The following is a 13495-nucleotide window of genomic DNA, read 5'->3' as shown; positions in this document are numbered from 1 at the left end:
CGAAAGAATTAACTACTATAAATTTTCTTGAAAGTATGATATAAAGGTAAGAAGTAAAACTTAAGTAACTCGAATGGATATTTCATGTCTATTAGTCTAGCTAGTTAATTCTTTCTTAATTTTGTTCTTGTAGATGAATCTTATTATTTAAAAGTACTGTACTAGTACTGTATCTATAAGAAAATATACGATAAACTTGATGATTGTAAATGTGGTCTCTCTGAGCCCGGAAGTACCTTAATACTAGCTTAAACTTTAATACTTTGAATGTGACACTCTCGGGATATACAGTTGTATATTCCTCTTTTTATATGTAGCCGGCCATTTTTTTTAGATTTGTGCTGCGTAAAGGTTGATATAATGAATTAAAGTATTAGAATATAATACACGCAAGACTTTTATAATGAAAATGTAATGGATTAAAGCGTGCGTACTTATTTGGAAATTTATTATTTACTCTCTTTACACCTCTTAATCGGACTTATTCTTGAGGATGGTTAGTTATTGAAAGTGCATAAAAATCTACTTTGAATATCTAAAAGCTCGACTCGCTTAATGTTTGTTGATATTCAGTTCATTCATTAAAATTTTGAACCACTCGAATTCGGAGAAGAAGCTTCTAGTTACAGATTTTGGACACAGTGTATGTAAGTGCCTTTCTAAATTTGCAATCAAATTTGGAGGATATACGAATCTGCTCTAAAGATTTGGATTTGAAAGATTTTTGTTGAAGACATCGATAATTAAATAAGGTGTTCATTGATTTTTTGTAAACAAACACATGAATACAAAATTAAAAGGCAGCCCTAGTAGGTTCTTTTCAAATTTGGCAAGGTAGGGAGAGGAGCTTGGACAGTGGAGGTGAGCGTTTAACGCGCATAAGATAGGGGCCCCTTGAACCTACACCTGGGTCGCAAGTCCCAGGCACTGTTGAGGCTCCTCTCCCTGCAACGCGATAGACCCGGCACCCGCACGGTAAATCCATTGAATACTAAGAGTTTTCGTCTCTTTGGAGTGGCCAATGTTACAGGAACCATTAAGAAGAAAATGTGTAGTTTTTTTGAGTTTTTAATAAAGTTAGGTTGTTTTTTATCATTTCATTTTACAGGAAAATATATTTAAAATGGTTAATTATAATTTCAGGTCATTTATTGAGACAAGTTCGTAATTTATTTTTAACTTAGTGATTTAAATTAAATCTTTCGAAATTTCTCAATTATTTTTTTAGAGCGGATTTTATTCACCTTTATAATATTTATTGTGAATGAAAGTTATTAATTGTCATCTGTTCACCTTCACAAAGTCAAGTCGATCATTCGAGGCCCATTCATCACATAGAAAAAATCTGGAGACAAAAAAGCATAGCTGTGAAGGTAATTAGTTTCGTCCAAACTTAAACGTCTCATCTTTTAGGTATAAACAGTAAGACAATGAAAACAAATTAACGTATCTATCTAAACTTTAAGAGTGTTAAAAATAAACTTGATATAAAATACATACACATACATACGACTTTTTCATTCCAGTAAATAGTAATGTTTATGTAGATGCATTTTTTTTTCTAATTACAGTATAAGTATCTCGGAACAATAAGGTCCGTTAGACTATTTGACCTTCATAACGTAGGTCAATGGATGATTCACTCGTAACTTAATTATAAGTGCACTCATATTGTATGAAACTATCACTGTTTATGTGATCAAGTGATAATATTCAAAAATTTTGTACTTCGTAATAATTTTTTTGTTTCTTTACACATTTCTAGAACGCCAAGACCCTCAATATGGCTGCCGAAAATTAGGTAAACTATCCTATTTATATACCTACAATAGAAAGTTATTGAATTTTTCTTATCTTTTTTAGAATTTAGTATACAATAGTTGGGAAAAAAATTTGAGAAATTTTATTTTATTGGTGTGAACTTATATAAGTTATGGATAAAATTATTTACAAATCTACACTTTTTGGAACAAATGAAATTACATAAATATTTTTTATTTAAAGACTGTTCACATTTTGGTGATGTACCAAAAATTTATTAAGAGTCTTAGTTATTTTCAATTTATTGTTCAGAAAATGTCCTCCAATCTCGTTACCTGCAATAAGTAAGCTATAATAATATGTAAAAAAACACATTTTTTAAAACATTATTCTGTATTTTTATGATATAGATGTTTCAATTATTATATGTTCCAAATATATTTTACCTGGATATTAGGATGTGAAATAAAATAATACACAATCCTTATATTTTGAATATTAAATTTCAGTGCTATTAAATGAAAATTGAGATAAAAACTACAAAAGATAATAGTTATTACAAATATTATTTCCGAAGGGAATAATTATCAGCAGCCATCTTGTCAAATAAATCTTAATAATGTTACCGACACTTGGCTAATATAATATTATTATTTTCTCAAGTTATTTTTTTATTCCACTTTAATAAACGTGAAGTCAATTAGATTTCATATAATCATCGTAAAACGAAAATCATGAATCACCAAAAATAAACTCAAATCTTCAATGGTTTTCTTTTTAATAACTTGAATAGGTTTTTTTGAAGTTGTGTTTTGCTAATTGTTTGACAAATTTCTGGAACAATCACAGTTCTGATAACAGATTATCTGTCCTTTGTAACGACTAATATAACAAATGAAATAATATTCCTTTTTTGATGTGGATATTCCTTTGGCATAGAAATAACATATATTAAAAAATAAGTGGAAAAAATTTTTTTTTTTATAGACAGATGTTCTTATTATTTATTACTCTTTATAAAAAAATTGTGAAATTGTAAAAACGTCTATATTTTGCTTTAAGAATACTTAATCGAAAATATCCTTAATGTAAAATGGAACCGTTTGTTATAAAACTATGCTTGTTGTCTAATAAAGAAGTGTAAATTTAAATAGAAAAAATAACAATAAATTTCCTGTAAAGAATGCTTATCCCCATTATGACACCGTATTTAATCCGTTTTTATGAAAAAGCTTCCACAATTAAACCTAGTGATAAATAAAGATATAAAAAGAGTTGTTATTCCCAATTCTTTCACAGTCCTTCGTATTCGATCACTATAGCCACGATGTCAAAACACGTCTTAATAAAGGTAAGTACTATTTTTATATTTGTTATATAAATAGTCTCTGCAAGTTACAATGTACAGGAAGGTTATTGTTTTGTATAATGTTTAGAGGCCAGATGTCAATCTGATACTAAACAATAATAGGCTGTATCTGAACAACAAAAAAATGTTAAAACAAAAACTGACGCTACACGTGAGGAGACATCGCTTGTCGAATGCCTAGCACAAGTTGTCATCGTCACAGTACATAAAGCGTTTCCAGTTTATCATTCAGTAAAACCAGTTTAAAACTATAATATGGAACAAAAAATTTAAAGAAAAAATCCCTAACTAATATCTTTAAATATATACTTATATATTTATAAAATTTGTTTTTAAATGTCAATTTAACATTTATTTCAGTCTTTTCATTTTCACATTGCTTACAATTTACAAAAAACCCTAATATTAATTATTTTTAGTTTTTTCATAAAAAAAACATTACACATCATGCTATTTCTGTGACTTATTTTATTTAACTTTTTTTTTTACTTTGCATATAGTCAAAAAAAGTGGTTATAAAAACAAATATTATAAAACCGCTATCAATTCTTGTCATCTGTTCTTATGTCTTTCCCTTTAGACGGCTGAACAACTTTCAGTCGATAAGTCGTTTAGTCGAATCTTATCAAGCGATTTTAATATATTTTTACGTTTAAATAGATAACAATGCAATATACAAAAACTACTTTTTGACGTGGTTATTCCCGTAAGCGTTCGTTTAAAACCTTCTGTTTTATTTTGAAGTTTCAGTTCTTCCTCTCATTTAATTGACAAGAAAAATTCTGCGTTAATAAAGTATTATATATAGTTAGATGATACATATATTCGAAGCTCACCTGTTTCTATCCGTTTTTATCTTGAACGGCCCGCCTACCTCAGGCACCGGCTCCATCCTGAAGTAACCTTTATTCTTACGCCTCACTTCCATTTTCATCTCAGATGATAATATCCCCGATAATTATGAAATCAAGGTTTCACTGAAAATTTAAAATATCAATATATAATTTCTATAAATATAGAATAGAAATAAAAAATGTCTGATTTTAAATACAAAGCTGTAAATTTGAAGGAAAGGCCAAAAAATATTGGCCAATGTTGTACCTACATGTACGTACAATCCACATGTATGCTAGGATTTTAAACTTAGCTCCTAATTAGATGATAGAAAATGTAGATATTTTGGTACACAGTCTTTGGGTTACAAATGGAAAAAGGGACATAAACAATGCGAAAATAAATAAAATAATTTAGGAATTTAGAAATATGATAACCAACCAAAAGTATAAGTATCTATATAAATGAATATCGAAGGATAAGTTTATTTATCTTGTTTATATTTTGTTTGTTTGCAACACGATTTTTTTATATCCGGCTTATCTTAATTCTATCGGTATATATGTATTTACCAACCATAAACATATAATTAAAACAGTAACCGTGAACTTTAAGTAGATTTATAAAAAATAATAATTTTACCTTAATTAAATTATTAGTTAATGATAAAAAAAATACCTGAATATTTGAGAAATATATTTTCATAAATACGCATCCTGAAATTTGTTTAAGAATCAAATAATAAACATCTTATTACTGTTGTATCTAAAAGCAACGATTTTTAGCAACCATACAAATTTCATTTAATGTGTTGCTTTTTTATTGCCATTGCTACATATTTTTAAGTATCAAATGTTATGGAACTAATCAGGGTGTACATATTTGATATAACACATTTTTAATACCTTAAACCACGCTTAATTCACGATGAAAAATTTAGTAAAAACTGAATAAAATATATCTTTATGGAGAACATTTTAATATTGTCTTCTTCTCATAGCATATAAAAAGAGAAATTTTTCCCAAAAACATTTCATTATGCTTAACAGTTTACGCTATCACGTATATAAATTTATGATTGAATTGTTTTCAATATTAAGTTGTTAATTATTATTATTATTAAGTTGTTTAAACGAGTATTAAAAGTAAAGCTTATTGTTTTACTTTTTTATGTACACCTATATATATTTAATTTTATAGTTCTATATACACATATTTCCATTTCCGTTTCGTAATTGATTTATTACATTATTAATAACTTATGTATGAAAAACGAGTATTTGCAAATTCTAACTGATATATATTAAACGAATGGCAATAGGTCGGTAATCAGAGTAAATGATTATTATCTCTATCGATTGATAGTCATTGTTTCAATTTGATTCCAAGACATTAAATACATATGGTTACTTATGTTTCAATTTATAATAAAATATTTATTATAAAATTATGATACCGAAATTGCTTTCTTTTAAGGACATTATGTGAATTAGATCTAAATAATATATTCATACAAAAAAGTCATTTCGGAAAGTCAAAACTCAAATATCTTTTAATATACATATATAATATTTTATTTAGTATTGAGACTATTCTTTCATAGCCGTTTTGCGGAACTAATGGATTTAAGCGTGAAAACTCATGAAGTGAGAAATGAAAAAATAAAATAAAATGTTATATGAATTAAACGAAGACTCGTTTAAAACGTTCAATATCTTTAAAAATAGCTTACCATACCACTGTAAATGTTTAATTTAAAAAATAAGAAAGCAGGTCACCATTTAATGTCCACATTAATGGGATAAAGAAGGTAGAACATTTTTTTTATATCTAAACCTCACCTTTTACTGTATTTTCGCTGAATTTTCACTAACAATACATTAAACATCTTTATTTTTAAGTCTATAATTCTCTAAATATAACTCACAATATTACTTAAATCGAATATGATATGTTCTTTGCTTTTATCAGCCTGAACTAAATGTGTCAACTAACCCACGGGCCATAGTTGCCATTGCAGAAATGAGAAACCTTGTGGCTCTAGTAATTGTTTTTAAATGTGTTTTTTTTTAACTTTAGGCGACGTTATAAATAAACAACCTAGTAGTAGTAATACCAAAATAACCTAGACTATCATAATAATCTCAATTTACACTCTTGGCATCAAAAACTAGAATTAAAACATAAATTAATAGATATCAATATTGTTCAAAATGAGACTGATTTCAAGCAAGTAATACATAACTATAAACTATCAAGTAGCTGCATTTTATATTTCAATCAAAACAAAGTTAAATTAAAGTTGGAAAGAAATTAACAAACAGCTTTCTAACACCACTGTAGCGAAATGGTTTTTAACGTATGAATGCGTCTTTTGTTGGCACTGTAATGTTACTTCTATGTATTATTCAATGAAATAAAATAATATATATTTATATAAATTCTTACAAATGTTATTCGCCCCTGGTATCCTGCGGAGCCCGATCTGTGGATGGCAATCAAAGCGCAGGCCAATCGCAACTAATCAACTGTACAACATGAGACATTTTCTTAAGGACATGCGTCACAATATCTTTTGTTATTATTACAAATGAAATGCACACCTTACTGTTTTGCTTGCTACGGTAGAAAAATATGGATACATGTTGGTTATAGTAAAAATATAATTTGTAAAATATAAAACAGATGTCTCTTTTTTTATTTATAAATTATAATATTCATTAATATTTAAGAAAAAACATAACATTACAATATAAAATTTGAAATTATGTATTTAAATGGCTGCTGCCTTAGTCTTACTATTTTAACAAAATGATTAGTTGTGACGATTATTAGTTTTTTAAAAAAATAAATATAATGAAGTCATTAGAAATTGTTGACTTTTAACACATCTTAAGGTACTAGTAAATTAAAATAGAAGCAAATCTTCCAGATTTTGCTTTACCTTAATAATAAGTAAATAATAATTAATCTTCAACACGTGTGGGGTATTTGAATATGATCGTCTCTAATTATACTGCAGCAATCAGCATAATGTATTAGGAAATGGTATCTATTTCAAAATAAACGATGAGTTTATCTAAGTGTTTAAATGGATTACATATCAAGTTTAGTAGAACACTGTATTCTCATATGGTTTTACTGGTTGCATCATGTTTGATCAGTACATTTATAAATAATTTAGTAAAGGATAATCACGAAAATGTTTGTTTAGTATTAATATTTAAAAATTTATTAGAAACTCTCAATTTACACACACGACACATTTGTATGTATATTTCCTGAACTTGTGTCATTGCTCCTAAGATTTGAACAGGAGCAGATAATAAATAATACACTTATATCAGTCTGATTTCATAGAAATCTAAGCATTCTTTGCTGTATTTTAGGTTGCTTATATGGGGATGTGTTTGGTCGCAACTCTTTCGGCATCCCGGGATGATTCTGTACCCGAGTTCATAGAACATGTCCTCAGAATTCCTAACCCTGATAAGATTCTTAATTCAGTGGTTTCAAGACTGCAAGCCAAACAAGAAGGGTTAAGGGAAAGACCGAGATACGACGATGCAGATTGTGACACTGAAGATGTAAGCATTGCTACTCGAAAAACAATGAAATAAGTCAATTAATTATAAAAACCATAAAACCTTACAGCGTTCAAGCAATGATGCCCCTGTGAATCATTCTAAACCAAATGATCATTTGATAGCAAGAAAGCCCTCTTTTACATTTATTCCATTATTTATTTCCCCCTTAAATTTCCTATATTATATATTGCTTAACTATTATTTATTCGAATTAATAAAACTTTTTCAGAAACTTCCTGAATATACCGAATCGATCAAGGAAACAAAGGAACGTGAATTACGACATTACATCGGAACACAGGTACAATATAAAATAATAAAATAAAGATTACCAATGAATAACATTGAACATGCCGTGACCTGACCTTGACGTCCCCCTCTCGCTCTAATGTCTATGGCTATGCTAATGTCTTAACAAATCCACAGCCAAAATTTATTCGGGTAACAAAGTGCTAAATACGTCGTTTATTTATTTTTTCAGTTTTTTCATTCAATCTTGACCACGAATTTCATATCCACATACTCGTAGTAGGTACAATTAAATGCGGAAAATCTGTAAAATAAGGTTGAAAAATAAAAAACCATAATTTTGAAGGAATTTAATGAGGGAAAGTCTGTTATAACAACAAGAAGTAATTCATACTATGTAAATAATTAAGAAATAAGCTAGATATATTAAGGTTGATCAAAAGTGGTTGATGAATTGAACGATCAATATTTTCAGTTTCAGAAATGTAACCGATACATAATACTAGATTTATTAATAATAATTCTTATTGAACATTTTTATTATTTAAAAAGCAAAATAACCATTTGAGCTAAGATAACATAAAGCCGCTGTCCGGATCAAAAAAAAGCCAGATAACCTAAATAATAAAATGTAGATACACTTTGTTCCGAACCAAACTTTTCTATTTTAGTGGAACCCTTTCATTCATTTCATGAAAGTAATAGTTATTCTAGAATACTATTAAAAATCTTTTATAAAGAATTTAATAGTAATTATATTAATAAGAATTTTTTTTTCATTTCAGTTTTAACGCATTTTTGTAATCTAGAAATTATTATAATTAATTAGACGTGATAAAGTAAATAGTAAAAAGAAAGAAGTTGTTTTTAAAATCAAGTTCAAAGACAAAAAAAATTGGGACAATTTATTTGCTATTTCATTCGTAAATACAGATTTAATAAATTATTATTAACTGGGCAGAAGCTTTCAACACAGTTTTTCTATTTTTGTTACTAAATAAATCGTAAAAAATTGGATTTCTGGTACGGCCTTGGCTATGTTCGTTAATTATCACTCCAACCTTCCATAAAATGTGTTAAAGCTGTAATTACCTGAATGGGAAAAATAATTATGGTTTAAATATATTATAAAGTACTGCGGGACAATCTGTCGAACTCAACTTCATTGTTCGTCTATATTAATTATAGTTTAAGTTCACTCTTCGAAAAAAAATCCAAATTCGTCCTCGATGCTTATTATTAAATACGCCCCAGCCCCACTAATTCTGAACGGTCATCTCGACGCTGCTAAAATGTGCTATCGTTATCATTACACAAAAAGAAAGTGACATTATTTAATAATTCGTAACATATTAATGTGGTTTTGGAGGCAATATCGACCTCACCAACCTGTTATCGCATAGACACGAGAGTCCAAACTTTTTTGTTTCTTAGATTCTATACTATTTTTGCTTATGTATAAAAAAAAGAAAGTAAATTATGTAGGACACATTTCACAGCCGCCAGAGGTTCCAGGAAAACTACGAAACTTACTTATATGTATATTAATAGAAATTACATAATAGATTTTATAACCTATACCTAAGACTACATGATTTCCCGGATGTTAGGATAATAATGCCATTCCATTGCTTGTGCTATACCATCAATATTCTGGTTCACGAGGCCAGGTGTTCATTCCACGGAGTCAGGAACGTCACTCGTAATATGATATTTTATACATACAACGATGTTGCCCTGGCGATGTTCATATAATTTTAAATATGTAGCGCTTACGTAAGAAGTACTTATGGTGACACAAAATTATGAAATAAAATTAAACGGACTTTAGTGGTGTAACGATTTCGGTACATTATATTTAGCAACATATTTTTACAACGAATCAGATATAAAGACAGGTAAGCAAAAAATTTATTTTTTCGTAATAGTTTATATTACTGGGTACACAACAAACATTTATTTATGAACATAATACAATATATATTTATACCATTGCCAAATTGTAATAGTAAAATGAAATTTATTTCTGTAAAATCACTACATGCATGGATTCCTTCCGTATCTATTGTTAATCTACCATGTTTAAAACATTAAGTCTTACTTATAAAACAACATGGAGAGTCTACTAAAAATAGGAGATTAATATCATTTTGAAATATTGTTTCATTGACTTAATACTAGCAAGAAATACTAAATTAAAAATTGTAGACAACGTATTCATAAAATGTTGAGTGTTTCCTGATGTCATAATCAGGATGAATGTAAAATAATAATGCTCTGAGCCAATCTAAATAGACAAAGAACTTTTGAAGTAATTCCATTTAATGTATAGTCAAATATAATTAATCATTGCGTATTCTTAAGATTATGTTCCCGCAAATGACCAAATAATCACGTGTTCAAAATGTACCAATTTTATCTACGTTATTGACAAATTAATAAGGCGAGTGCCATCTAATATTTTGATTCTAAGCGACAAAGTAATCTGAACAGATGATAAAACACACTGTCTTGCTCGCATGTTCATAAAATTTATAATTGTTGTATGTTATTCCTCTACGGATTTCTTTCAAAGATGTCAAAATTATGCCTATAAAACTTCTTCAACGGATAGAAAAGGTTACGTTACTCAATAGTATCGACTTGTCCCAAAATAGTTTGTATAGGTTAGGTCGCTTTGCATAAATACAATAATTATGTAAATAGTGTGATAGTGCAGACGTACGTTAAAATGAGGACTAAAGTTAATATTTAGGAAATTTAAAAACGAGAAATGTATTCCGGTTTAAAATTAATTCATATTGCTCCTGAGTGTCTTAACGAGACCTTCGCTGTTTTTGAGTTTTGTAATAATAACACACTCAGTGCAATGCTTCTCTCGCATTAACGCGATGTCTTGTTAGCTTGACTTTTTTAATAACTTGGAAATAGGCGAATTCAATATTTAACATTAAGACGACAGAATAAAACAAAGGAAGTAATTTATCTACTCTGAATATCTACGTAACCAATTTTTTTTGTTTTGATCCTATAAATCGTTAATTAATGAGACACATAAATTAAATAATTCTATTTTACACGTATTATAAGATATAGACTTTGTTTTTCTGTTCCATTACACCCTCCTTAGTATTTTAAGTTTTAGTATGTCGCTATTAGCTGCTACTTACATTTTACCTATATCATATTTTCTCTTAAACCATCACGCACTCTACATCAACAATTACATACCTTTCCCTAATAAGTGAGGCTTTCTTTCTTATGTCACTAAGATACTATAGATAATGATTATGTAGATAATTTAACATTACATATGGCTTTTTAAACAAAAAAAATGGTATTCTTGTGCCTTAAATTTTTAAATTAAAATCCTATAAGTTAAATTATCCAAAACATCTTTAAAAAAAACATCACGTATGCGATACCGTTATAATGATATTTACAAGAACCACTTCGGGCGGAATCGTTTTCGTCACTTATTTTTTATTAAGAAACACCACCATATTTTGAAAAGAAATAAAATTTTGCACATGTTTATAATGCATGTATAAAGGAATAATATTCTGGAAACTAAAACGAAAATCGAATGTCTTACAGAAGCATTATCCAATTTGCAATCTGGAGCGAGTAATAATAAGGTTAAATACTAATGAGTATGAATATAGACCGGCTTACTATGAAGAGGTGAGATGTAACACTATTTCCAGAGACAATGCCGGCAATTATAACGAGGTATGTCATCATTTATTCATTATTATAAAAATTATTTATTGATTATTAGTTGTTTAAATGTTTTTATTGAGATTACCTACTACTAGTGAAGTAGAATTTGCTATAGAATTAGGGTACAGATAGAAATATTTGCGGTTTTACTACCGTTTTTCACACAATTATTTTTAAAACAAATGCTTCAATTTTCAAATTTAATCAACTTTAATTTTAATCAACTTTATCAACTCGTAAATGGCTTTTACGAGCTGATAATGTTGAAAGACTAACTGATATTGAAGTTATTAATGTGAAAGCGTCTGTTAATCATTGTCAGGTGAATATTTGCCAAATTCCTAATTTTAATATGAATTTGAATTTGTAATTTACCTATTAATACCATTGACTGCATCCTTTGCTCTCTAAAAATAGAATGATATAAAAATACATCACTATCTGCTTCATATTCTTTGAGCTGCTGTTACTTGAGTAGAACATCCGAATATTCATCGGACAATTTAGAAATATAATATAATTTAATGGATTTAAAGATATCCTAATAGGTGGGATTTCTTTCTGTCAAGCAATAGTCCCCGTTTAGTTAGATATATACGCATCACACGTTAAATGTTTGTTAGTTATTGCGTTATGCTATTATAAGTTGATATCCTAACCTTGGAAACAAGAACAGGCTTCTTGAATAATTACGCTTTTTACTCGGCAGTAATTCAAATCTCTAAATGGGTACCTAATATTTGTGTGCTCAATAAATAAAAGAATGTGATTTCAAACACAACACGTTTCTTGACATGTCAAACAAAAAAAGATTTCATGTTTTATAATTATTCAAATATTTCATACTGTCATTGTCTTTGACATGACTTTGAAGGTAATTATTATCACCATATTTTTTTTAACACCACATAATATTTAATATTTATATCCATCTATTGAAATAGGTACGTGGTTAAATGTTCGATTTTGATGTTATTTTTAAAGAAAAATTGGTCATCGTTCATTAAATATACGAAATTATGGGGTTTTAATAATTTTTTTTAAAGCGGAATTATTTTCGTTTGCTTTATTCCAATAGTATTTGATGCCTACAGTCGATAAAAGAATATTTGATATGCATTTACACCCGCTTAATACTCCTGTATCCTAAGTTCCTACTGAGGATCACAAAAATTAATACCTACAGAAAGTAATTTCGAGTCCAATTTTTTACGTTTTCCTCTTAGTTACTATCAGCTTTTTATTTATTTTGTTTAATATAATATGCATCTTAACTTTTCATCAATATATGAAAATAACCTAATGTATTAAATTTAGATATGCTCGAGCCTTGGATTTTCCTGTGTTCAATGGAATAAAACTATTCATTTAACGAGAAGACGATATTCTAGGTGAGGAACGCTTTAAAATAAAAAAATACCTATATAACAAGCGTTAGCTATCAACGATTCAAACCTATAATATTAACAGCTGATACTATACCCACTGATATCTATTATGTAAAAATGTACAAATAGCATACAATTTTCCACGGTACCTACCATTCTACGATGTATTTTGACATAAGTCCTGCCTGTGTTTCAGTTTAAAACAGTTTCTAATCCAACTTGATAAATATATTTATACCTTTGAAAATAAACCTTTCTTTTACTAAATTATGTACCACTTAGATGTAGCAAAAAATATTAATATTTATTCATGTACATAACAATACTGAATTGTTTCATATTTGTTCCCCAGTGATTGTTGGGAAACGAAGACGATGGTTATACCGGCTGGTTGCGAGTGTATGTGGCCGATAAATAAACTCGGTGACATCGCGGCTCATGTATGAAAATTTTCAACTAACGCATATGTTTAAATAATGTTTTTTTTTTATTACCACTATTATATTGAGATTTTATTTTGTTTTCGAATTGTTCACGTATTTTTTTTTGTTTCGCACCGATGATAATAAAAAAAATTAAAAGTT

General features: G+C 28.2%; 2 protein-coding genes across 2 annotated transcripts in view; one reads left to right on the top strand and one right to left on the bottom strand.

The window, feature by feature from the left end:
* Positions 1–5945, bottom strand: part of LOC116777900 (serine/threonine-protein kinase OSR1-like) — a 25024-nt gene extending 19079 nt beyond the window's left edge. The window contains exons 1-2 of the mRNA XM_032671692.2: positions 5806–5945; positions 3967–4107 (exon numbers count right to left, since the gene is read on the bottom strand). Coding sequence (XP_032527583.2) covers positions 3967–4064 — 98 coding nt within the window. The 5' untranslated portion in view covers positions 4065–4107; positions 5806–5945. The remainder of the gene's footprint in view (positions 1–3966; positions 4108–5805) is intronic.
* On the top strand, positions 3069–13495 carry LOC116777902 (uncharacterized). The gene is made up of 6 exons (XM_032671696.2): positions 3069–3112; positions 7354–7551; positions 7781–7852; positions 11398–11532; positions 12841–12914; positions 13264–13495. Exons 1-6 carry the CDS (start codon positions 3089–3091, stop codon positions 13355–13357), a joined length of 597 nt encoding a protein of 198 aa, XP_032527587.1. The 5' UTR covers positions 3069–3088; the 3' UTR covers positions 13358–13495.

The sequence above is a fragment of the Danaus plexippus genome, chromosome Z (genome assembly GCF_018135715.1).
Source record: "Danaus plexippus chromosome Z, MEX_DaPlex, whole genome shotgun sequence".
In the NCBI taxonomy this organism is placed as follows: Eukaryota; Metazoa; Arthropoda; class Insecta; order Lepidoptera; family Nymphalidae; genus Danaus; species Danaus plexippus.
Note: the sequence above shows the minus strand (reverse complement) of the source record. Positions and strands in the feature narration are given on the sequence as shown.

Bases quoted from the DNA above. Each gene is read 5' to 3' on its own strand.
- LOC116777902 (XM_032671696.2), top strand. From the start codon at position 3,089: ATGTCAAAACACGTCTTAATAAAG. The intron at 7,552-7,780 runs GTAAGCATTGCT...AAACTTTTTCAG, and splicing joins CAGATTGTGACACTGAAGAT to AAACTTCCTGAATATACCGA. The intron at 11,533-12,840 runs GTATGTCATCAT...TATTAAATTTAG, and splicing joins ATGCCGGCAATTATAACGAG to ATATGCTCGAGCCTTGGATT.